At 42.9% G+C, this 27,855-nt stretch overlaps 1 protein-coding gene across 1 annotated transcript in view; it reads right to left on the reverse strand.

Moving 5' to 3' along the window:
- Window positions 1-752: 752 nt before the first annotated feature.
- RabX5 (RAS oncogene family member RabX5) overlaps window positions 753-27,855 on the reverse strand; it is a 55,256-nt gene continuing 28,153 nt past the window's right edge. The window contains exons 3-7 of the mRNA XM_080272167.1: window positions 26,671-26,772; window positions 19,896-19,960; window positions 10,365-10,498; window positions 8,750-8,945; window positions 753-820 (exon numbers count right to left, since the gene is read on the reverse strand). Of these exons, the coding sequence (XP_080128293.1) occupies window positions 753-820; window positions 8,750-8,945; window positions 10,365-10,498; window positions 19,896-19,960; window positions 26,671-26,772 (565 nt within the window). The remainder of the gene's footprint in view (window positions 821-8,749; window positions 8,946-10,364; window positions 10,499-19,895; window positions 19,961-26,670; window positions 26,773-27,855) is intronic.

Raw genomic sequence — 27,855 nt, forward strand, 5'->3', positions numbered from 1 at the left:
GTCAAGAATAATTTTATTATTATATATGATGATGTTAATATTTGTGGTTCAGTTTTTTCTTTGGAGTTTCAATCCACAACGGGATAAAGCTCAAAGTGTGAACTATATTAATGTCTGATAGTACAAAATGTTTCAGAAATTTCATTTTGGATCATTCACATTAAAGGACTGTATAGTCAGGGACACTAACTCACCTTCATCCTAAAAGAAAAACGGATACTCAGGGTGTAACGTTGCTTTGTTCATTGTGTTGTTCTGGAAGGCAGCATCACCACCGGGAACAATGTTGTCATACCATTTATGAACACTGCAAATTTCTTTGAACAAAAATCAACAAATCTCAATCATTATTAACCATAAAAGCTATTTTCCTGTTTCACAACAGGAATACAACTCTGACATGATATAAAAGACTGAACTATCGTATTTTATATTACAACGCAATAACTAAAACTGGTAAAAAAGTGTAGGAATGATGTAACTTGGAATGTACAAAAAGGAACCCAAATAAAGCCTTTCATTACTTTGTGAATAAATGTTTGTGCATTCATTACTTAAAGTTCATCTTGTCAAAGCACCATAACAATATTAAATTCATTAATATTACATAGAACAAGCATTACCTACCAAGAGAAACTTCATTTATCATTGAAAGCCTACATCCATCAACACTGATTAAAGGACTTAATTAGGGATGAACTATGGCTGACAGATTTGTGCACTCACATGTGCTGTGAAACTGCCTCCTTGGTTTACCTGCTGCAGTTACTACACTTGGCTTTACGACGAGGCTCAGAGTCATCCAATCTTTCACCAATCTCTGTGGAGAGAGATACCATGTACATTCGCAGTATTATATATATATATATATATTTTTTGGAAATTCCCTGTACTGTTGTTTGCAGATGATACTGTGTTGTTGAGTGAAGACGAAGGGGAGCTGCAAGGCTTGGTGGATGAGTTTGAGAGTGTGTAAGAAACGGAATCTAAAGGTGAATGTAGGGAAGAGTAAAGTGATGGTCTTTGAGAGAGGAGAAGTCAGTGAATGTACAGCGAGGTTGGATGGTGAGGAATTGGAAAATGTGAGTACGTTTAAGTACTTGGGTAGTGTGATGAGTAAGGATGGAGGTTTGGAGGGTGAAGTGCTTGAAAGGGTACAGCAGGGAAGAAAGGTTGCTGGTTCTTTGAAAGCAGTGATAAAAAACAGGGAAGTGAGCATGGAAGTAAAAAAGTTACTACATGACAGTATTGTGATACCAACTCTAACGTACGGAAGTGAAGCTTGGACGTTGTTGGAAGGACACAAGTCAAGAGTGAGAGCAGTGGAAATGAGTTATTTAAGAGGAGCCTGTGGAGTCACATGGAGAGACAGGCTGACGAATGAGGATGTGAAGGAGCGTTGTGGTGTTGATGTGGATGTGATAGGAAGCGTTATGAGGAACACACTGAGGTGGTTTGGCCATGTGGAGAGGATGGAGGGTGAAAGACTGACAAAGAGAGTGTATGTGAGTGAGGTGGAGGGGGAAAGAGGGAGGAGGAGGCCGAGGATGAGATGGAGGGATGAGGTGGAAAGGTATATGAGAGAGGGGGGTGTGAGCTGGGAGCAGGGGAGTGAAATGGCGGGGGACAGGGCGACTTGGAGGCGATTTGTTTGTGGCCACCCCAAACAGGATTGAGGCATCTGGCAATAGATAGATAGATATATATATATATACAGTATATATATATATATATATATATATACAAGTAATCCCTCCAATATCCGACGTAATAGAGCCATAGGCAGGTCTGGATAGTGGTCCTGTCCGGATATTGGGCTCCAGCCTCCTGGACTTGTACTTATGGACCCTAACTCAGAAAAACACCTATACAACTCCCTCTGGACATGCATTGCACCTATTTAAGACCCAAATCACACCAATAAGGGACATAAAAGACTGAAATAAATGCAAAAGAACCATAAAATGAGGTTTTAGAGGTGAGTTTATACAATATTAAACATTCTGGGTACTTACAAGTCCCTTGCTCCTGGACTGGTTTGAACCGCCAGTTTGCAGTCCACGGTTAATCCTCTGCACTCTAAATTCTAATTTCTTAACACTGCACAACAATGTAAATTCCTGTGTGTTCTAGTGGCGAGGTATTGCAGTTTATTCACAAAAAACAAGCACCTGTGGCTTGCACTGCTATGAGCATCTGCTCTCGATCAGAGTTAGACTGTGACTGTTGATGTTGGCGGGGTAACAGAGTTGCCAGATCGTAATGGCCACATTACCAATCTCCTCAACTTTCATTACCAAATTTAACTTTTCATTACCAAATTCGTAAAGCTAGCATTTATTCTTCACTAATTATATATACAAGTGGAAATACATGTACAGTAATCACTCTCCTTATAATTAACACCATGTTGATTATTTTCACACTATGTAGGGTAGCAGATTAATCAGAGAGAACAAACAATCCACCATCTCCATCCTGTGTATCCTCATACATGTGAAAAATCCATTTGGTAATGCATTATTGTGATTCATTACCAAACAAATTTTTCATTACCAAATTGGCCCACACTTGGTAATGAAAAATACCAAATGGCAACCCTGACAGGGGAGGGGGGAGGAGGAGGAAGGAAGGGGTGAAGGGACCATGGTGTAACAGCTGTTCGGCGCCAGGCGGGAATTTCAAATTACGGGAGGGAAAAAAGTCAGATTTTTTTCGAATTTTTTGCAGTTTTTGGCCCATTTTGGGAATATTGGATCCCAGGACGATTATGTCCGGTTAGTGGGGATGTTCGGATATTGGGCATTCGGATATTAGAGGGATTACTGTATATATATATACAGTATATAGGGGAGGGCGGTGATGGTTCGGACATTTTTTTAAAAAATATTTATAAAAATTCAGGTTTAAGCAGGTAGTAATATGGTTTATGTTAAAATGTTGCCACATCATTTGGCTCTTTAGACTGATAATATGAAATTCTTAGCTCTTTTCAGCTTTAAGCTATAGTTAACGAAACACTAGTGACTAAATCGTCAGAACCATCCTTACCAGTGGTGATGGTTTGGACAGAAGGGTGGGATGGTTTGGCTATAGGTATTACTTAGCATTTTCTTAAAATTATGTGAGTTGGATTGGATAAAACCAAACATTTATTAATTCAAAGACATTTCATTTTCCTAAAGTACAATTAAACTTCAGAATCTAAATGAGCCACTTGATATTTGTTTTAAAAAACTAATACTTTATAACTGAAATAACCTTCACCAGATTTATTAATAACTGACTTAACCTCTTACTTTCTGCTTCAAAATTATGCATAATTAGCCCCCCCCCTCTCTCTCTCTCTCTCTCTCTGGAATATTGACTTCACTTTTCACTTTCTGTGCCTTATTTTAACCTGACTAATTTAACACTTTTAATGCATATTGCAGCCTGCAAAACTGAAATAGAAGTTGTAATACCCCTTCCATCTTTTTACACTTTGAGAAATAAGTTAAATAAACAAAGCTACAAATATATATTCCCTGATAACTATGAAGAATGGTGTTTCACTATGTACTCAAATATAAATGATCAAAAGTAGCGTTATCATTTGATAAGGTCATGACTTGGTAGTAGTGGAGGGTTAGTTCAGACTCCATATATTCCTAATACTTTCCACAATCCTTGTCTATCCACCCTGTCATATTCTTTCTCAAGATCCATGAAGGCCGCATACAACTTCTTTCCCTTCTCTAGAAACTTTTCCACTAAAGATCTAAGAATAAATATCTGATCTACACAACCTCTTCCCTTCCTAAGCTTCCCTGTTCTTTTTTAACTAATTCCTCCATTATTTCCCTAACTCTGTCAATAAGTATCCTACTATGTACTTTTCCTGTTACAGTACACTATGAAGACAAATGCCCCCATGATTACCACACACTTCTTTTTCCCCTTTTCCTTTGTACAGGGGAATAATTATACCTGACTTCCAATCCTCCAGGACTTTGCCTTCCTCCCAGGCCAATCTGCACATCATCTACATCCATTCTATTACTATCTCTACCCCATGCTTCACCATTTCACCACACATTCCATCAATGCCTGGGGCTTTCCCCATTTTAACTTTCTTCATTGCTTCCACAACTTCTATCCTACTGATTTCTTCCTCTCTTCTCATCTCCCTCCTTCTCCCAGCCATTCCCAGCCACATACACTTGCATTACTTTCATTCTCAATGTTCAACAATTCTTTAATAATAATAATAATAATAATAATAATAAATAATAATAATAATAATGATAATAATAATAATGAGAAGAAATAGTAATAATAATTGTAATAGAATATATAAAACAGTTGATGCAGTGGTGTTGGTTTTGTACATTACATTGATCCATAGTATGAAGATCTCGGCCAAGGTTTATCCAATAAAGCCTGTAAGGCATATATATTTCCTCTGAGATCCTTTTTATGGGATCAGTTTCTCAGGGGACAATGAGGAGTTTTTAGTGAGTATGCTTGAAAACACCATAGTTTATATTTTGATTGCTAGTATATTGGTAGGTACAGTATAATCAAAATTAATTTGACTTACAGTTTGATTAGTAGTGTACTTAGTCAAATTTTTCTGTGCTCAGGTTTTTTCACAGAAGGGTTCACAATATTTCTCATTTTTGAAATATACGGTACAGTATATGTACAGCGAGCCTGCACAGTACGCGTGATCACAGTGCGCGAATTGCATAGTACACGAGTGACCAAAATCTTAACCAAAAAACTTTGAATGTGCGAGTTTAGCCCGCAATATGCAAGGCAGAGGCAAGAAGTGGCCCAAAACCACTATTTTCACAGACTACGCGATCCCCCCACCCCACCCCGCTTGACGTTCCCATTGTGATGCCAGTCGTAACATTGGCGGACATAAGAGTGGTGCACACTGCTACTGAGGAACAGCCTGCTCAGGAATTGTTGCATCGGGTAGACGAGGCTGACACTGAGCCTGAGGCCAGGCAGAGTCAAGTTGAGGAGCCTAGTGTGATGGAGGGCAGCATAGAACTGTTTGTGTCAAGGATAAGCAAGATCCTTGTGGCACTGGATAAGCTCAAAGAAGAACTGAAGGAACAGGAAATCTGCCAGGAAGGAATGGAGGAGGTTCTTGTAATATCAGCAAAGCCTTCCACTTCTGCACAGACAGACACAGGCAAGAAGTTAACAGGAAGAAGCAGACGCTCATAACAAGTTACACTCAGCGGCCTTAAGAAAGTGAAAGTGAGGAACCATCTATATCATCTGATCCAGTTCCTGTAGAGGAAGAAGAGGATGCAATGTCTGTTGTGTCAACATTGGGTTTCAAGGGTTTTTTGGCCGAAGTGACTGAATTAGAGGCATGTAGGGAAGGTGTTCAAGAAGAGGCTAGTTATGAGGAGGAAAGTGTTGGTGCTGTGGGTGGTGCGGCAGCTGGTGAGGCGGGTACACTTTAAGTGCGTTGCCGTGCCTTGGAACCCCTGCTATTTAAGTCAATCAGGCCTGTTGTGTACTATTTTTAAGGTGACTGACCGTATTTTTGTTATTTTGTCAGGACTCCATATTATAATTACAAATCATAATAGATAAATAGATAAATAGATAGATAAAGAGACAGATAGAAGCAGGAAGTCAGATGATGAGAAGGTATTGTGTCTGCAAGAATCGAGCAATGCTAAACATGCTTACACACTCTTAACTCAAGGAATGCTTTATAGGCACACGACAGCGCCTCGTGACCATACACACACATACACACATACTCACACACAGGCTTCTAGAACTTTCCAACCACAGTGAACACACGTGACACGACCCCTGTTTCACCAGAATTTAGTAAAGAGAGCTCAGAAGGAGACAGGCCATAGAATCGGCAGGTAGTAGGGAGAAGGGCTTAGCAACATGGAAGAGAGAGAGAGAGAGAGAGAGAGCGAGACAGGAGGTAGCTAGCGGAACTCTTCTTATACTTCACTCATGTGTGGGAGACTTTGTTAATATTCCAAGACAAATAAAAATAGTCCCATACTATTCTTTACCTCTCCTGTCATTGAATGACAAAAGGGCAGACGTGCAGCTGTGACTCCCGAGTCCCGAGAGCTCTTGAGTTTTCCTATACTATCACCAGGGGTGGATCACATACAATTGTATTTGTATTTGAATTGTATTTAAACACATTTTCAGTGTATTTGTATTTGTAATTGTATTTTGGCTCCCAGAAGAAAAAGTATTTGTATTTGTATTTGCATTTTTGCATCATAATGTCACAAGTATTTGTATTTGTATTTTACCTAAAAAAAAATCAGTATTTGATCCACCCCCGGTGGAGAGCTATATGAGAGAGAGGGATGTGAGCTGGGGGCAGGGCAGTGAAATGGCAGGGGACAGGGCGACATGGAGGCAACTTGTTTGTGGTGACCCCTTAACAGATTAAGGCATCCTAGCAATAGATAGATAGATATATAGATTATTATTATCTGTTTCTGTTATCTTTAATTATAATTAATGATATTATCCATCTACGTACCAGATCGAAAATGTCATTTGTAATAAATAAAAATAACAACAACAGCCAGATAGCAAAAAACAAGATCATGAAACAAATGAAAAAACACATATACAGTATATCTATCTATCTATCTATTGCCAGACGCCTCAATCCCGTTTGGGGTGGCCACAAACAAATCGCCTCCAAGTCGCCCTGTCCCCCGCCATTTCACTCCCCTGCTCCCAACTCACACCCCCCTCTCTCATATACCTCTCCACCCGATCCCTCCATCTCATCCTCGGCCTCCCCCTCCCTCTTCCCCCCTCCACCTCACTCACATACACTCTCTTCGTCAGTCTTTCACCCTCCATCCTCTCCACATGGCCAAACCACCTCAGTGTGTTCCTCATAACGCTTCCTATCACATCCACATCCACACCACAACGCTCCTTTATATCCTCATTCGTCAGCCTGTCTCTCCACGTGACTCCACAGGCTCCTCTTAAATAACTCATTTCCACTGCTCTCACTCTTGACTTGTGTCCTTCCAACAATGTCCAAGCTTCACTTCCGTACATTAGAGTTGGTATCACAATACTGTCATGTAGTAACTTTTTCACTTCCATGCTCACTTCCCTGTTTCTTATCACTGCTTTCAAAGAACCAGCAACCTTTCTTCCCTGCTGTACCCTTTCAAGCACTTCACCCTCCAAACCTCCATCCTTACTCATCACACTACCCAAGTACTTAAACGTACTCACATTTTCCAATTCCTCACCATCCAACCTCGCTGTACATTCACTAACTTCATCTCTCTCAAAGACCATCACTTTACTCTTCCCTACATTCACCTTTAGATTCCGTTTCTTACACACTCTCTCAAACTCATCCACCAAGCCTTGCAGCTCCCCTTCGTCTTCACTCAACAACACAGTATCATCTGCAAACAACAGTACAGGGAGTTTCCAAACACTATCCTCTCTCACCAGGGCCACTCCAACATCCACTACCCTACCTTGTCTATTCTATCTATCTATTGCCAGACGCCTCAATCCCGTTTGGGGTGGCCACAAACAAATCGCCTCCAAGTCGCCCTGTCCCCCGCCATCTCACTGCCCTGCTCCCAACTCACACACCCCATCCCTCCATCTCATCCTCGGCCTCCCCCTCCCTCTTCCCCCATCCACCTCACTCACATACACTCTCTTTGTCAGTCTTTCACCCTCCATCCTCTCCACATGGCCAAACCACCTCAGTGTGTTCCTCATAACGCTTCCTATCACATCCACATCAACACCACAACGCTCCTTTATATCCTCATTCGTTAGCCTGTCTCTCCATGTGACTCCACAGGCTCCTCTTAAATAACTCACTTCCACTGCTCTCACTCTTGACTTGTGTCCTTCCAACAATGTCCAAGCTTCACTTCCGTGCGTTAGAGTTGATATCACAATACTGTCATGTAGTAACTTTTTCACTTCCATGCTCACTTCCATGTTTTTTATCACTGCTTTCAAAGAACCAGCAACCTTTCTTCCCTGCTGTACCCTTTCAAGCACTTCACCCTCCAAACCTCCATCCTTACTCATCACACTACCCAAGTACTTAAACGTACTCACATTTTCCAATTCCTCACCATCCAACCTCGCTGTACATTCACTGACTTCACCTCTCTCAAAGACCATCACTTTACTCTTCCCTACATTCACCTATAGATTCCGTTTCTTACACACTCTCCCAAACTCATCCACCAAGCCTTGCAGCTCCCCTTCGTCTTCACTCAGCAACACAGTATCATCTGCAAACAACAGTACAGGGAGTTTCCAAACACTATCCTCTCTTACCAGGGCCACTCCAACATCCACTACCCTACCTTGTACCTCTTTTATTACCCCATCCATGTACAGATTGAACAACCATGGAGACATGACACATCCCTGTTTCAACCCAACTTTCAAAGAGAAAAATTCACTTAGTTCACCATCCACACGCACTGCAGCCTTCGCACCATCGTACATACTCTTCACAGCATTCAACAACTTCCCATCTACTCCATATATTCTTAACACTTTCCACAATCCTTGTCTATCCACCCTGTCATATGCTTTCTCCAAATCCATGAAAGCAGTATATACTACTCAATTTTTCTACACCTACACTTGGAAGCAAATATTTACCTCCCATGTACTGAATTTCCCTAAAGAAGACTGTTTTCCTAAATTTCCACATAGAAGACAAATTATTGGAACTTACTGACAGCTGAGTGTTTCCGATCACCTCCTCCAGTCATCTCTCCAACCACAGCCCTGTTAAAGGTGAGAGCAGCCACACGCAAGAAGAGCTCTTCCACATTGTCCCCAGTCTTTGATGACACAGCCCAGTACTCAGCTCCCAAACCCTGTGCCACACGCCGTGCATCCTGCTCTATTTGGTTGTATGATCCCTCTCCCTGACATGACATGGGAACAAGCTATTACAGCAAACTCATATCAAACATAAATATAAGAAATACAGTATATTCTTCTACTGCCTAAAAATGGCAGCATCTGTGAAACTTACTCATTAGATAACGATTACCTAGGCAAAACTATACTGCAACACTGTATCGATATAGGCTAACTTTTGTGATTATTACAGAGTACCTATCACACAGGGGTAGGCAGCAAGTGACAGCATTTTTCTCAACTTAAACTAAAGAAAACCCTCCTTAAGTTAGTCTTATTTAAGTCAGAAACTCACGTAAACTGGAAGCAATTTTGGCTTGCTTGTACCTTGTGGGTGGTCAATGGTTAGCTGTTACCTGCATTCAGTTGCAGTCTGGCTGCCAACATGAATGCAGAGATGTTGAGTCATCCTCATAAAACAGTCATGTACAGACATGAGTGTAGTGTAAATGTTAACATAATCATCATCTAATCCACTGCTGCCCCTTGAGGAGCATAGGAGCCTAGGCTAGGCAAGTTGGTCCTAGCACTTAAGATGAAAGTGACCAGCCTCACTCATCTCTGAGTGGCATTATGTGAGCAATAAACCCCAGCCACCCCTTGGATATAAACCTGCACCGGCTCAATCCGATTGGAGAACTTTAATTATGCACTAAACCATCAGGCACAATAATTTGGTTATATGGTTACCACCCAGCATAGTAAATGGTTTCCTGGTGTACAGTAAATGTTAACACGTGTGTAATTACTGTATAAGTTTTTTTTCCATAGTATGTAACAATTCTACAAGGAAAAATAATATTCTTCCTAACACAGCTGACTAGGATAGGTACAGTACATGTGCTTTTCTTGACAGATTTTTTAAACAGAAAAAAATGTTCCAATTCCCACTAGGGATGGGATGGTAACAAATAGGCCAAATTTTCAGATGTCAGACACACTTCAGCCCCAATTAGCTACATTTAAGAATGTCTTACTGTGGTGCTGTTAAACTACACACATGAAGGGTATGTAATATAATAATAATAATTCGGGGCTGTGTCAGCTCTTCACTAATCCATACCAACATTTTCATAGCTCACAATAAACAGCCAATAAAAATACTTATCACATACTAATGAGATATAAAGCCAAGATTTGCTAAATTAACTGAGAAAGATAAGATATAATCAATATAAGAAGTATTAAATGCATACCGAGGTAATGTTTCAATTAAAATATGCACATTTTTTACAAAGCTTCCTGTCTATGTACTGACTGTGACACTATTGCATTTGATCTGAAAGATAAAACTAATGAAACTTCAAACTTTTCGGGGTTGATGGCTACCATTAATTTCTACTACAACCATAAGATATGTGAGCAAGACACAAGTATAAGGTACGAGGAAAGTGTAAATCATACATTAAAAATGTTTAATATACCAGTAGATCCCGCTTAGTGGCCACAAGGAAGACAAGGGGTTGTGTGGTGGGGTTGGCCTGCCGCGCCTCTTCCAGCCACTGAGCCGTGTGGGCCAGCGTCATCACATTAGTCACGTCAAATACAACCATCACAGCTGTCAACACACAAATAAAATTACTGTACTGAATATCTACATACAACTACCATCACTAATATTGCCACTAATATTACTACAATTCTCAGTAGTAATACAACTTGACAAAGTATATAAGTATATGCATTGCACTTCTTCCCTCTCTCTCACTATCTGTGTGTGTGTGTGTGTGTGTGTGTGTGTGTGTGTGTGTGTGAATACAGTACAGTAATCACTCCAATATCCGGAGTATAGAGCCATCGGTAGGTTCGGTTATTGGTTTCGTCCGGATATTGGGCCCCAGCTTATGGACTTGTACTTATGGACCCTAACTCAGAGAAACACCTATACAACTCCCTCTGGACATGCATAGCACTTATTTAACACCCAAATCACATCAATAAGCACATAAATGACTGAAATAAATGCAAAAGAAACATAAAATGAGGGTTTAGAAGTATGTTCATACGTTAATAAACATTCTGGTACTTATGGACCCTAACCTAGCCTAACTCTGAAAAACACATTCCTACTGCACATGCATGAGGTAAGTATAGTATGGAAAAAAGTACACTATGAGACATTCTGGTAAGTATAGTATGGAAAAAAGTACAGTATGAAACATTCTGGCTACTTACAGCAAGTCCCTGGCCACCTCGATGAATAACCGCCTCCTCTCGGACTCTGACAGTAAGAATGATTTCCTGAAGCACTTGCAGTACACTCTTCCTGAAGTCTTGCACTGAACTTAGTCAATAACACACAGAAGTCCGTTCTCTTCACAGTGTTCACTTTAGTCCAAATAATGTTCCAGTTTAATTTAGTGTTGCACATTAACTTTTCCCAATTTTCTTTTATCTTCCAAAGCCAAAACAAAGAAGTCTATTTACGTTAAATTTTGTTTCCACTGAGTCTTTTCTCTCATTTCGAAAACCTTAACACAACACACCGTTTTTTTCACTGAACAACACTCAAAATTCCCGTGTGGTCAAGTGGAGAAGTTCTTGCTGTTTATTCACTGTCAGAGTCCGAGAGTATCACTGGCAGGCGACCAAGGGGTGCATCGCTGGGTCATGGTGATGGCGTACCGACTGCAGAAGACTCTGAGGAAAGCCGCAAACTCACGTCGAGCGGTGACTCCACTGTAGCTGATGTGCTGGGCTGTGGCTCGGAGCATGAGGGCCTGTCTTGGGGAGGCAACGGAGTGGAGCCAGGGCTTGGCACAGCGGGGGTCACGGGCCTGAAAAAACTGTCAATCGTTGACTGACGCAAGGACCGACGATTCTGGCGATTGATGATGCGCTGCCTGAAAGCACGCACTTCCTCCATGAGTCCCAAGGGCCCCATCTCCCTGTCGCAGTCCGGGTGTTCCAGGTAGTCTAGGACGAACTCTAGATGTTCCCGGAGTGCGCTCAGCTTGGGGATGGCTGGAGTAGTGTCCTGCTGAGAGGAGTCCGCATCATCGTCGCCTTCGTCGTCGGAATCTTCAAGTTCGGGACTGACACCATCAACCGAAGACGCGATCTCGATATCAGACAACGTCTGATACCCAGGATCGCCCTCGTCGTCGGCCAACCACTCACGTACATCGTCCACATCAACAAAGTCGCCGTGCATACGTAGCCGTGCATGGAAGTCATCCACGTCAAAGCCCAGAAAATCGTACTCCACATCTGTTCCGAGAAGCAGACGAGACCAACCATTTTCAAGAGTTTTCTCAGGGACTTCCTTCCATGCACTAGCCCAGTTGTACAGCGCAGACTTGATGTTGTAGCGGTGAAGGTTTTCCAAAGTCCGCTTGCCTCGAGTGTCACGTCCTTCCCTGCGCTCGTCCTCGTCCTCGAGAACAACCATCACCTCGTCCAGGAACTTCTGACGGTACAGGCGCTTTGTTGCCACGATCACTCCTTGGTCCATGGATTAAATGAGAGCACTCGTATTAGGTGGCAGAAACATGCACCTAATACGGCCATTCTCAGCAACCAAGTCCTTGTCGCACGGGTGGGCAGGTGCATTGTCGAGCAGAAGGAGAGCCTTTACCTGGTCGCGAGGGATTCCCAGTGTCTTCGTCTGGTACTGGATGACCTCCTTGACGAAGTGACGGTGAAACCAGTCTTTGAAAATCACAGCTGTGAACCATGCTTTCAAAGAATGGTACCAGACAACAGGAAGGACATCCATCACCCCACGAAGGCACCGAGGCTGCTTTGCACAGCCAACAACAACGGGCTTAAGCCGGTGCATGCCGTTAGCACTGGCACAACACAAAGCAGATATCCGTTCCTTAGAAAGCTTGCGGCCAGGTACACGCTTCTCCGTCTCCTCGGCTAGAGTGTTCGTTGGCAGCGAGCGATAGAATAGGCCAGTTTCGTCTGCGTTATAGACTTGACCGGGAGTGAGGCCCTCCCTGTCGATCAAGCCTTTCACCTTGTGCCGAAACTCGTCAACTCCATCCTCGTTAGGGTCCAATGCTTCGCCATGTGCTTTACGGTTAGTAAGGCCATGTCGCAACTTGAACACGAAGAGCCAACCCTCGGATGCCTTGAAGTCTAGGGCGTCGTGAAGCCTTGCAAACTTCTCAGCAGCAGCCTTCAGCTCCGTTCCACGTACCATCACACCAGCTGCACGTTGCTGTCGGTACCAAATCAACGTGGATCGGTCGATTTCTGTAAACTTGGGGGTAAACATAACCTTCCTTTCCACGCTGCGTTTGCTTCTCGACAAGAAGTCAGCCGTGTACTGCATGAGTTTGTCTCGGGAACGTTTGATATCGAACAAAGTCGACCGGGCCAGGTTATACTCGCGGAGAATGCAGGAAGAAGACCAACCCGCATCAACTTTCTCCAATATCTCCCTCTTCTTTTCCAGAGCCAACACCACTCTCTTCCTTTTCTCAGATGGCGGGGCCATCATCACACACACTAAGAGGAGGGCCGAGAGCAGCAGGAGGCCTTGCAGCAAGTACAGCACCACCACAAAAGCAAGCACGTGGGCAGCCATTGCGAAGAGCGTAGGTCCAGTCGCGGTGAGAGACAGGCGGGAAGTGGGGAGGATGCAGCGGCGCTCTATCGGATGTCGGAGGAATGACGAACCAAAACAATGCTCTCCCGTGGCGCGCGCTGCAAGTTCAAATTATGGACGGCAAAAAATCGATTTTTTGAATTTTTTTGGGGGGTTTTCGGACCATTTTGGGAATGTTGGACCCCAGGACGATAAGGTCCGGGTAGTGGGGATGTTTGGTTATTGGGCGTCCGGATATTAGAGTGATTACTGTACACTGTATGTATATATACACTGTAGCTCCAGTCGAGCAGGGCAGTACTCCCAAGGTGGATGGAAAGCTGATGACAGGGAGAGCTGGAGCTCCCGTTTCATCAGCTCTTAGGACTAGTTCCTGACCATCCCCCTTTGCTGAACCTTTTCAGTGTTTCAGTAACACAGAGAGTAGGCCAGCATGCTCTCCAATACAAGTTTCTCTAACTGTCAACACAAATCTACATGCACAGCACACACTACACTTCCGTTTAAAAAAAAAAAAAAAAAAAAAAAAAAAAAAAAAAAAGGCACACAATAACCAGGCCTTGGAGTCCCCAGACAGGGGAGGGGGACCATAAATGCCCCCATCCGCCCCTCTCCCGGTGACGACTCGAGGAGATGCCTGGAACCACTGTCTGACTCACTTCTTCATTTCAGCAACATTCACGGCCTTTCCTCCAACGTTCTCTCTCTCGAGCACCACCTCTCCTCCTCTAAACCTCACCTTCTCTTCCTGACAGAGACTCAGCTGTCTAAGGCAACTGACAGCAAACTCTTTTCTGTTTCCTCCTACTTTCTTTATACTCATTTCAAAGCCAAAGGTGACTGTTGTGTATATGTACGCAATGACTTATCTTGCTCTCATGTTCCTGAACTCGATTCTTCTGAATTCTCTACTCTCTGGCTTCAGCTTTCCTGTCATTCGCCAACTAAATATATCTGCGCTGTTTACTTCTCCCCTAATTCTACTGACTATGAAAAACTCTTCGACTATCTTACTTCTCCGCTGGAACACATTCTATCCATTTCTCCTTCCTGTGAAATCTCTATTCTAGGAGATTTCATATGTTCACCACCATCTTTGGCTCTCCTCTCCTTTTACTGATCCACCTGGTGAACAAGCCTACATCTTTCCTATCCTTAATGACCTGGAGCAGCTTGTACAGCACCCTCCCCGCATCTCTGACCGCCTTGAAGAGAGTTCCAACATACTTGACCTCTTCCTCACAACTAATCCTTCTGCTTACACTGTTAATCTTGCCTCTCCGTTGGACTCCTCCGATCACAATCTTATTACCTTGACCTATCCTATCACTCCTGTATGGTCTGTGAACCCTCCAAAGAAACGTCAACTGTGGCACTTTGGAGATGTGGATTGGGAGGCCCTCAGGCAGTATTTCTTTGATTTTCCCTGGAATGATTATTACATCCATGGCCGAGAGCCATCTGAGTGTGCCGTGTGCATTACGGAGGTTATTCTCTCAGGCATCAAAGCATACATTCCCGTCTCATATCCTTTGACTAATGCAAGAAAGCCTTGGTTTACTCACATTTGTTCTAATGCTGTCCGCAAAAAGGAGAGGGCCTATAAAGGAACCAGAGCCAACCCACCCCTGAATCACATCTTGTTTATGTTTTTGCCCGCAATCATCCTGAGTCTGTTCTTTGCTCTGCAAAAAATAATTTCATCCATACTAAATGCTCTCAACTCTCCAACTCAAATTCTTCCCACTCCTTCTGGCACCTTGCCAAAAACCTAACAACTTTACCTCATCACCCGTCCCTCCTGTTTTCTACTCTGATGGTTCTGTAGCCATTTCTTCTAGTGATAAAGCAGATCTCCTCACTCAGACTTTCTCCTCCAATTCCACCTTAGATGATTCCGGTGCTGTTCCTCCATTACTTCCCTCCTCTGACTTCCTCATGGCTGACATTAAAATCTCTTCAACTGATGTATTTTCTGCCATCACAGGCCTCAATACTAATAAGCCATCTGGGCTTGATGGAGTCCCTCCTGCGGACCTCAAGATCTGTGCTTCTGTGCTTACACCCTACCTAGGTAAACTCTTTCGCCTTTGTCTTTCAACTTATACCTTTCCTTCTTCCTGGAAGTTTGCTCTCATTCAGCCAGTCCCAAAGAAGGGTGACCATTCCCAACCCTCTAACTATTGTCCAATTGCTTTAACATACCGGTACTGTGTCTCAAAAGTATTCGAGTCAAATCTTAACAGAAAAGTTTTAAATCATCTTTCCTATCACAACCTTCGTTCTGATCATCAGTGTGGGTTCCGTAGGGACGCTCCACTGGCGATCTTCTCACCTACCTTTCAGACTCCTGGTCATCATCCTTTCGGGACTTTGGCAAAAGCTTTGTCATTGTACCTGACATCTCAAAGGCTATCGATCGAGTCTGGCATAGATCTTTAATTTCCAAACTGCCCAATTATGGTTTTTATCCTTCTATCTGTGCCTTCATTTATAGCTTGCATTCTGGTCACTGTATAGCCGCTGTTGTAGACGGTCATTGTTCTTCTCCTAGATCTATCAATAGTGGTATTCCTCAGGGCTTTGTCCTATCACCAACTCTCTTCCATTTATTCATCAATGACCTTCTAAGCTGTACATCTAACCCTATCCACTCATTCGCTGATGATTTCACCCTTCACCTTTCCATTCGGTTCCTGCAATGTCCATCACAGCAGTTACTTCAACAAACAAAGGATGAGGCTATGGCACACCTAATGTCTGACCTGGCTTGTATCTCCGACTGGGGTAAAAATAATCTTGTTGATTTTCATGCATCAAAAACTCAGTTTTTACACCTATTAACTTGACACAGTCCTCCACAAGAGTACCCACTAATGTTTAATAATATCCAGCTCAATCCTGCATCATCCTTGAACATGCTTGAGGTTTCATTCACTCGGGACTTATCTTGGAAAGATTATATTGCATCTCTTGTACAATCTGCTTCCAAGAGACTGGGTGTGCTAAGCCAACTCCATACCTTCTCATACCTGCACGGTTGTTGACTTTATACACGGGTTTTATTCACCCATGTGTAGAGTACAACTTTCATGTGTGGGGAGGCTCCCCACATACAGCTCTTCTCAACAGGGTGTAGTCAATGGCTATTTGTCTCATTAACTCTCCATCTCTTACTGCCTCCCTTCAACCTGTCACTTTGCCGCACTGTTGCATCTTTATCTCACTTCTATCGCTACTTCAATGGTCTCTGCTCCTCTGAACTGTCTGCATGCATTCCTCCACCTCTACGACGGGTACGTAGCACCAGTCTAGCAATAAACTTTCATCCCTTTTCTGTCCAACTCTCTAATGCAAGAGTCAACCATTACTCCCAGTCCTTCATTTATGCAACAGGTCAACTTTGGAACTGTCTCCCTCTGTCTGTATTTCCTACTTCCTATGATCTCCAGTCTTTCAAACGCAGTGTGTCCTGGCATCTCGAAATGAACGGATCTTGAATTTGGCCCTCTTTTGTACTGTTTTTGTTTTTTTCTTGGAAGGAACAGTTTCCAGGCTCCTGGCCTTTGGTTCCTTCTTTCTTGCATATATATATATATATATATATATATATATAGTAAACTCGCCTGGAACACGTTCTTGCTGAACGCGCTGGCAATTATACACGATTAGTGCTGGGATATGTATAAGATAACGTAAGATTAAAGAACCATTACGAAAACTATATACAGTATTTACGCAAGAGAGGCCTTTGATAGGCCAAATCCTCGAACATCAGCTCAGCACGCACGGTTTGTTTTGATCATGTGATGTGATTCGCTGTACTGCTTTTCCTCAGTGCTGTATTAGTAGGTTAAATATTTACAGTACTGTTCTGGTAAAGTTATGTGCAAGTTAAAGTATTATTAAATAACGTTCAAGAAGAAATAAAGTCTTATAACCACTTTTCAGATAGGCGTCAGAATATTACCTTTTTTATTTGTTTGTTAAATATTTGCTGTACTGCTTTTCCACAGTACTGTATTTGTAAGTTAAATATTTACTATTCTGGTATGCACCTGTACGTTAAAGCATTTAAAGAAAGTTAAAGCATTAAATAAAGCCTTGTAACCAGTTATAGATTACACACGATCGGTGGGTTCCAAGACAATTCGCCATCATGTCAATTCTCCGTCAAAACATGAACAATTCCCCATCAGGACAATTTGCACCCTGTATGATTCCCCGTCATACTATAAATATATTAATTAATCAATACTTTTATAAATATACTTATTATTAATTAATCAATACTTTAATAACTATATTTCAGGGGGATCCATCAAAGTCTATGTTGTCTTGTTATTGTTGTGACGGCGAACTGGCTTGACAGCGAATGGTCCAGAAACCATTTTGCTCCCTAGACTCCCTAGGCATGGTGTTTTGCTGTTGTCTGCCATTGGTGATCAATATGAGGCACTCTGGGTGGTTGGAGGGTTCATTTGGTGTTGTGGCTTTCAAGTACAGTGCTGCACAGCAAGACTTCGACGTGCAGGTGCGTGGGCACGGGGCAACATTCCAACGCCGATTGGTTTCGGCATCGGAATGTTGCCTTGTGTTTGGGTGTTTGTGTGTCGGAGTTTTGCTGTGCAGTGCTGTGTTTGTGGGTTGTGACATTGGATGGGCCTTCTGACCACTTGGGGTGCTTCATATTGATTACCAGTGGCAGATGGCAGCGGGGGACCACGTTTGGGAGATCTAGGGAGCAAAATAAGGAGTAGTTAAAACTTACGCGGTTTTGCGCCGAACGCCCCACGTTAGGAACGAAACCCATTAGTTGGGGGCGAGCTTGCTGTATATATATTTATACAGCTACCGCATATTGACTTAGGACCTCCCCACACAAGGTATTAAAAAACACAGAAATCATAGTATTTCACAATGTTTGTTCATGAAATGCCATTCAATAATATGAAATCATGTTTCCCTTGTTTTTCACGACCAGATGGATGCATTTTGGCATGGAATCACTTAGATCTCTAAAGTAATCTAAGGACATTTCTTTGCATCAAACATTTGTCAGTTCAGTCTTGAGGTTGTCCAGATTGGGTGTCTTCTTCTCTACAATGATTGTCTTCATCTTTGCCCAGCAGTTTTCTATCAGAATTAGATCTGGACTGTTGCCAGGCCAGTCAAGGACCTCAGTCTGATTATCCTGAAGCCATTTTTTCACCTTCCTTGACTTGCGACGCTGAACTGAATCATGCATGGAAAAGTCGTGCTCATGAAGAGCAAAAATGTTTAACAAATGATTTAACTTGATTGTACCGGCAACCATTCATCAACAAGTTCTTAGGAAGAAAGTAAAGGCCTCCCCTTCCCATTTCATCTGAGAAACACCCCCATACCATTACTGAGAGTGCTTAATAGTCAGCACCGTGTAAGCAGGGTCATACTGACTGCAGGATGCAGGGCGACAAGCCTTGGCAGAATGCATTTGGAACACTTAAATGTGCTTTCATCAGAAATCATAACTTTTCTCCACTCAACCGTTGTCAACCGTGCATACCTCTAGGCAAACTGAATGCGCTGTTTCTTCATGCAGTCAGTGAGAAGCGGTTTCTTGGCTGATGTGTGGCTTGGCAAACCCAGCTCCTTCTGCAAGCGGTGTTGGATAGTTTGAATTGAGACATCTTGTAATAGCTGGGGATGCATTCTCTTCAATTCTGCTGCTGTCAGTCGAGGATTCTTGATTACTTCCCTCTTCAGAAGCGTACCTGTACCTCTGGAAGTCGTCCTCTTCTATCCACTGCCATGCTTGTGCTCTGGTATGACATCATGTGGCAGGCCGCGCGCTGCAGCAAGAATCTTCATGATGGTCGACTTTGAGCGTCCAGTACGTTCACAAATCGTGTTTATAGGGACATTCTCCTGCCTCCATGCAATGATAGGGACCCTCTCATTCCTTGAGCAGTACTTTCCAGGCATGACAACTCAATTTTAGGAAAATAACAGGGCAAACAGTAACATACAAAAAAAGAGGGAGGTGCAAGCTCGGAGCGACAGGAACATATACTCCCACTCTCTCTTCTGGGCAAGCACTGATGAGTTCAGTGTTTCATCACCTCCCACCAAAACCAGATGAGTTGCCAGTTACTTCTTGACCCAAAAAATTCACATAGTAGAGGTGGAAACACAAAGCAAAGACAGACAACTCTCCCAGAGCAGTTCTGTGTGTAGGTCCTGAGTCAATTTGCGGCGGGCGTACATATATATATATAGTAATCCCTCTAATATCCGAACGCCAAATATCCGAACATCCCCACTAACCGGACATAATCGTCCCGGGATCCAGCTGACATTAATATGAGCACATGTAAACTATGTAACATAAAGATTAGGTGGGAGAGTAACTCACCATGTGCACCACGATAGTATGAAGCAGCAATACACTTGAACCTCTCCTGCCCTGCTGTGTCCCATCTGCAAAAAATGGATCACTCATCATGAATTCCAACACCAGCATAATGGCTAAACTTCATGTGAATACTTAAGACATGATGCAAAACCACAGTATAATTATTATTGTAGTTTTAAATACCCACCAATCACCCCAACTGAACATGAAAGGGCAAGTGAGAAAAAATACCATTAACAGCAAAAACCTGGCCTGGAAAATTAATATGAAAAGCAAATGGAAAGCACATACAGTATTTCAGTATGGTGTTGGAACCTGGGTGGGAAGACAATCATAGCTAATAATTCTGTTCAGAGTGTTTCAGTAAATGGGATGTTTTATACCCAACCCTTTCAAGTACAGTAGTGGTTGTGCAGTGAACCTGGTCGCCTGGCTGAACAGACTCGTCAACCCCAAGCAAACAATTGCCCTTACAACACTGTCCCAAGCAGAGTGAACTGAGGTTCCCTTTGTGGACAATGTCTCACCACAGTGAGCAACAGGGAAGCATGTAGAGGTTTGGTTCCTGAAAGGATGCAGCAATTGCATCTCTCCATTCAGTTAACAGGGACACCATAGCAGGCTCCACATCATACCATTATTTGATTACATGGTTATCATGCAATGTTGTGAATGGTTTTCTGGGTTACAGGATGCATGTTGTGAATGGTTTTCTGGGTTACAGGATGCATGTTGTGAATGGTTTTCTGGGTTACAGGAAACCATTAGGACTGTCACTCAGTGTACAGTCACCTAGGAAGCAGGCAGCACTTCATCAAGTGTGTGGATGATGGTTGCCACCACCTACCTCTACCCTTTCAAATAATGTGCTTATCTAACTTATTTTTGAAACTCTAAACTCAAACAGCACCAACAACATACTGAAGAGTCTCACAATGCAATAAATTGTTACAACAATACATAAGCAGTTCTACCTGGGCTCACTGAGTGATTGCAAAAATCCATATAGTGATGGTCAGAGCAATCCCACCTGCAATGATCCTGTGTATCCGTGTAGCCACACATGCAAGCCAACAGTCATAGGTCTGAGTCATGATGGATTATGTTTACATGGGCAGAACCCCCTTGTAAAGTCTCAGCGCATGCTCCCTCCCTCCCACTACCCCTTTGAGGTCTGTGTCCTGCTCAGTCATTCTTACACATTCTGCCACAGTGATCGTCTTTCCTTAAGCTCATCACGCTTGTGCATCGCCATCGAATCATCATCACTATTGCAATATCACAATGTAAGTGAACACCCATAAGTGTTGTGTGTAATAAAACTGGGAATATATGATTTATTAATGAAACAGCTTAAAACTTTGAAATCATGTCTAGCAAGGGTGTAGGTTCCAGTGGTACGCATGGTGCTCGTGAAAAGCCCAGTGGAAAGTGTGATGCCAGTGAGACGTCCAGTGAAAAGCATAGTGGTAGCAAAGGTGCTGGTGGAAAGGTCAAGAGGGTGAGGCTAACCCTTTCCCTCAAAGTTAAGTTGGGCACTGTAAAGCACCAAAGGGCTGGCGAAGAGGCAAGTAAGATTGTTGACACCCTTAAGCTACCATAGTCAACCGTGTTGACCGTGATCTGTGGTAATCGTCACAGCTGGAGAACAGGTGCCCTCCCTCACTGCCAAGTACCTAACAGACCCAGGAACTAATGATGGAGGAGATGAAGCAGCTATTTGTACTCTGGGTGAATGAGCAGAACTGTGCTAAGGTACCTCTAGGGAAGAGCTTCAACTGTGCCAAGGCTCTGTCCCTCTGGAAGGACTTGAAGGAGAGGAGGGGGGATGGAGGTTAGGGATTTCAAAGCCAGAAGTGGCTGGTTTGATCAATTCAAACCCAGCACTGGCCTCAGAAACATTATGATGTATGGGGAGGCAGTGAGTGCAGACCACGTGGGACCAGAGGTATTCCTGACAAAGTTAAAGAAGCAGATAGTGGAAAGGGGATACGGTGTCAGCAAGTTCTGAACTTTGATGAAGCAGGTTTTTTTTCGAAGTGCATGTCAAACAAGATGTTCAGTTAACCGAAAAAGCACCACACACCAGGGGATCGATGGTTGCGAAAATAAGAAGTTTTGCAGACACACATGAATCAATTAACATATTGTCTCGCAAAATATATCATCTGTGGCAATTTAAGCAATTTCAATTTGTAATATTACCAAGGACAATATCTGCACTTATAATACAGGGTGCTCCATATATCACAATGCATCATGCACATTTCAGAATTATACATGAGGTAAGATGGCCGAAACTTTTTTGGTTGTCTGTACATCAGTCAAGTGTAAAAACATGTGCCTGGGTTCAGGATGGTGAAGGACAGCCTGGTGCCTCTCCTGGGGTTGAACGCTGAGGGTGGCCTAAAACTAAAGTTCCCCCTAGTTTGCTGCTCAGAGAACCCCAGGGCACTGGCCAGCTTAGCAAAACAAAACCTTGAAGTTATTTGGAAGTCAAAGCCCGAGGTGTGGCACTACACCTCCCTCTGCCACTCCTACATGACAAGGCATCTCTCCCCCATTCTCCAGGATCATGCCAGCAAGAAGAACCTGGCCAACATATTTCTCCTCCTAATCAACGATGCTCTAAGCCACTCCGACTGCATGGAAGGCTGGATGGACAATACTGAGGTGTTCTATTTGCCCCCAAACACCACAACTTTGCTTCAGCCAATGGACCAAAAGGTGACAACCACGTTCAAGGTACACTACCAGCAACATATGATGGAGCAGATGGTGAGGACAAGCGACTCCAGGGAGAGGGACTGTCCAGACTTGGAAGAATAAAAAATGTCAAGAATACTGTGGCATGAAATGAGGTGAGGGAGAGCACCCTGAATGTGATGTGGTACAAGGAGAGGAAGGTCAGCGCTGGATCTGCAGACTTTTAAAAAGTTTCTAAGAAGGACGGACCTGGCCCTTGCACTCAATTAGGAAAAGGATCCAAACCTTGCCCAGTGTGATGCAACATGTTATGCAATTAAGAAGGAGCTGTATACGTACCCCGCACTATCTGTTCACAAGATACTGGCAGAGACAAACATCATCATTCTTCTCACTCAACACATCCACCAGAATGCAGGAAGAGCCAATATCCTCCATCAGGAAACCATCAACATACTATTCTGACTCCATTTTGTCTGCCTCCTCTTCTTCCTTGTTGCCTGGTTCCCCCCCACACTCCCCCATTCCCTCTCCACATCGATCTCCCCAGTCACACCACATCCCTCTCCCTCTACCTCATCACATCACTCGCCCCTTCATTCATCACCCGCTCCTGATGACTACGAGTGCCCTCAGATACCAGCCGGCCCTCCGCCTGGGGGGGGGGGAGACCCATGTTGATGACTCAGACCAAGCGAGAACTCACTTGAGATGAGCTGGAAACTTGTTTTTAGACATTTTTAGGTGGGTGGCCCTTGACCTAAAACACATGCCCACTGAACCCGTGTTTTAGTCGCCTCGCTAAATGATATGCCATTATGTGATGAATTGTCATTTGACATAACCCCATCATACAGCAGGGCCCAACTGTACTTTATTAAATTAGTCCAATCATCCTGGTGATGACAGGATGCCCCTTCACAGTGGTACCACATCCCAGTGGATCTCCTGGGAGCTTAACAGTTCCAACCATCTCATCCTGGTGGACTGCCGTAACCCAGTGCTGCTGCGATCACAGGGCACCTCGAACACTGGGAGTACAGCGGCCAGGGTAATCTCTGATTTCCTCACTGGAGATCTGGAGAAGGCAATTGGTTTCCCCTCTGCTCTGGTGTTCCACCTCAGTGATACGGCAGGTAACCCAACAACAACAACAACAACAACTCCATTCATCCATGACTATTTCTAAATGAGTTCCTTTCAATTGCCTTACTATTACATAATTTTTCATGTCTGACACTATATGAGCTTCTGTCTTACCTTGCTTTCATGGCTTTAATAATTTTATTTCCTGTACACCTCTCCCCCACTATTCGAGAGGGATGCGTTCCATAAAAAGTGGTTGAATAACGAATTCTACATTCACTCTCAAGGAACGATGCTCACAGACATCAGCAAAACTCTGCACTAGTCTACCAAGTTCTTGTGTGGTTTTTGCAAGTAGCACCGCATCATCAGCATACAACAAATTTGAGATATTCCATCCATCACCATTCATACCAATGCCATCCCCCTCTCCATTACTCATGTTTTTACTTCTCTCATCACCCCATCCATATATATATTGAACAACCATGAGGACATCACACAACCTTGTCGCACGCCCACACCAATTGTGAACCATTCACTTAGATGCCCATTAACCCTTACACATGTTTCACTACCATCATAAAAACTCTTGACGGCATCTAGCAGCTTACCATCTACATCGTACATGCACAAAGCCTTCCACAAACCTTCTCTGTCTATTTTGTCGTATGCTTTTTCCAGATCCATGAACGCCATAAATACCTTATAGTCCTTCTCACAAGCCTTCTCCCCTATCTGTCTCACTGTGAATATTTGATCCACACATCCTTTGCCACTCCTAAAGCCACTCTGTTCATCATTCACCAGGACTTCCCAAACGCACTCAATAAACTTATGCCACAATAATTCTTGCACTCACTTCACTCACCATTATTTTTGAACAGGTGACGATCATAGCCCTTTTCCACTATGCTGACACAGTTTCACTCACCCATGCCTTCTTACATATTATATACTGCACATTACACATCAAAATTCTACCACTCAATAGCAGTGTTCGCGCGAAGAGGAAAATCTGCCAAACACCGCCAGAAACCATGTCTCGTTTTCGTTTCAGCGGCCTAAGGGGGTCTTAGTTAAATTTCAGTGTTATTTTTCTGATCGATAATTACGATATTGGTTATGCAAATACTGTAGCTTTAAAAAATGTAAATAACTCTTCTATCTATCTATCTATAGCCCGACACCCTAATACCGCAAAGGGTGGCCGCAGACAAAACGCCTCCAAGTCACTCTGTCACCCACCATTTGACTACCTTCCCCCCAACTCACCCCCCCCTTCCTCATATACCTCTCAACTCCATCCCTCAACCTCATCCTCGGTCTACCTCTCCCTCTCCCTCCCTCCACCTCACCTACATACACCCTCTTAGTCAGTCTTTTATTCTCCATTCTCTCCACATGTCCAAACCACCTCAGTGTATTTCTCCTAATCTTTTCAACCACATCCACATCTACCCCACAACGTTCCTTCACTTCTTCATTCGTCAACCTGTCCCTCCACGTCACTCCACATGCTCCTCTCAAGTAACTCATTTCCACTGCTCTCACTCTTGACTTGTTCCCCTCTTGCAAGGTCCACGCCTCGCTTCCATACGTCAGGGTAGGGATCACAATACCATCATGCAGTGACTTCTTAACTTCCATACTCACCTCCCTATTTCTCATCACTGCTTTCAGTGTACCAACAACCTTTCTTCCCTGCTGTACCCTTTCACGTACTTCATCCCCCAGAGTTCCATCCTTACTCATCACACTACCCAAGTACTTGAATGCATTCACATTCTCCATATCCTCAACATCCAACCTCACTGCACACTCTGTGACTTCACTCCTCTCAAACACCATAACTTTACTTTTGTTTACATTAACTTTCAGCTTCCTCCTCCTACACACTGTTCCAAATTCATTCACCAAAACTCAAATAACTTTTACTTATGCTATTTGACCCAAAATATGGCCGATAAAATAATATATTTGTATATTCTTCCTTAAGAATATTAGTACAACATTTGCCAAAAAGATGGTTTTTGGACTGTAAGAAGTAAAAAAGGCATATGAATATTGACATTTGTATACAATCTGACGTACAAAAAATGGCGCATATGGTCTATCTATAATTTAATTTTTATTAGACTCTAAAATTTTGAGGCGTACCGAAGCTTAGCGCTGCCAGACGTACAAAGTAGGCACAGGTGATGAGCAGATCAGCCAATGAAGACAGACGGCTGTTTCAGTTTCCTTGGAAAACTTGTTTTACCGGAGGCAGCATATAAATATCAACATGTTTTTTTTAAGTGAATTGAGTTTTATTCTTACTCATAGGGAGTTTAATTTGTTAGTACAAATTATAACTACTGTAATTTCTGTTATTGGATAAAGATATACATATATATTTCTATGCATGCATAAACCAGGCCGCAACCACTGTGGAATAATTTTTTATAATTACTTTTGTTCATGCTGCATTGACATAATACTGTTTAAAAGAGAAGAAACAGAATATTTGTGTATTTTTACAACACGTAAGATGCATGAAAAAGGACATTCAATTATTGCCCGACATGTGACTTTTTTCCATCTGAAAAATTAAAATACTGGTGACATCTGGCATTTCTCCAGGTGTGCGACTGCTCCTATTGGTCAACAACAGCAAAACATTACATGATGCAGTTCCATGATCTCACAGACTACCATTCTCCCTGAAGATTTAATCTAATTAAAAATTTTGGCAAGAAATAGGTAGACTGGTTGATACCACAAAGTTTGACCCAAGGATGGAACATGGAACTGTTATGACTATTTGAATTTCATTACAATAGACTAATTATCTTTCACAAGACCAACCAAGAGCATATACAGTGCAGTATATACGTAAAAGAGGATAACAGAATGACTCATGTGAGTCTGGAGATATAAGGCAGCATTCTGTGACACTACACTGATGCAGAAAACACAGCTGAACGGCAGCTGGACTCACATTTGAAGATTGAAAGGGATCCCTAGAATGTCAAACCTCTCAACTTCAAAGTCCACTCCAATGGTTGCTTTGTAGTTTGCATCAAATACTTGGTGGCACAATCTGGAAGCAGTACACAAAAATTAGATACTACATTAGAATGAGTTCATTATTACTGTGGAGCTTATAATATGCTGGCATACTGGGTATCGCAATGAATCTTGCTTGAATTAAGTTTGTAGTAAACGGCAACTGTACGGAAACATGAACACAGGTGGTAGGTGGTGGCGACCATCATCCACTCACTTGATGCTGTGTTGCCTACTTCTTCCCTCACATTTATTAGTCTTTTTCTGTGCCTACCCTCCTCTTCCTATTCCTCCCACCTCTCCTATCACTTTTTATTACTCTTCTTCCGTTTTCAAGTGGTTTTACACTGAATGACAAACCTAACAGTTTCCTGTAAGCCAGGAAACCATTCACAACACTGGGTGGTAACCATATAACCAACCAATACATGTTGGGTGTTATCAATGACAAATGGCCACTCCTTGCAGGACTGTGATGTCTGGCTGTAGACTGAGTAGTAGATACAAACATGAACATATACCATTCCTGAGACTCAATCTGCACAAAGCACAAGCAAGTAGGGTAATGCACTTTTGGGGACAAGTTAAGAAAAAATAAATTAATTAATTAATAAATAAAAACAATAATAATAATAATTTATCCTTCTATCTATTGCCAGACGCCTTTATCCTGTAAGCGGTGACCACAAACAATTTGCCTCCATGTCACCCTGTCCCCAGCCATTTCACTGCCCTGCTCCCAGACCACACCCCTCTCTCTCATATACTTCTCCACTCCATCCCTCCACCTCATCCTTGGCCTCCCCCCCCTCTCCCCTCTCCCCTCCAAGTCACTCACATACACTCGCCTCATTAGTATCTCTCTCTCTTTCCATCCTTTCCACATGGTCAAACCACCTCATTGTATAACTCCTAATATTTTCTATCACATCCACATCCACACCACAACACTCATTCATTTCCTCATTTGTCAGTCTGCCTCTCCTTGTAACTTCACATGTTCCTCCCAGATATAGCCTTCCCACTGCCCTCACTCAACTAATGTACTTCCAACAAGGTCCAAGTTTCACTTCCGTAAGTTAAAGTTGGTATCAAAATACCATCATGTAATGACTTT

This window comes from Coenobita brevimanus, chromosome 50, assembly GCF_032717465.1.
Source record: "Coenobita brevimanus isolate Jiangsu-jjx chromosome 50, ASM3271746v2, whole genome shotgun sequence".
Classification (NCBI taxonomy): domain Eukaryota; kingdom Metazoa; phylum Arthropoda; class Malacostraca; order Decapoda; family Coenobitidae; genus Coenobita; species Coenobita brevimanus.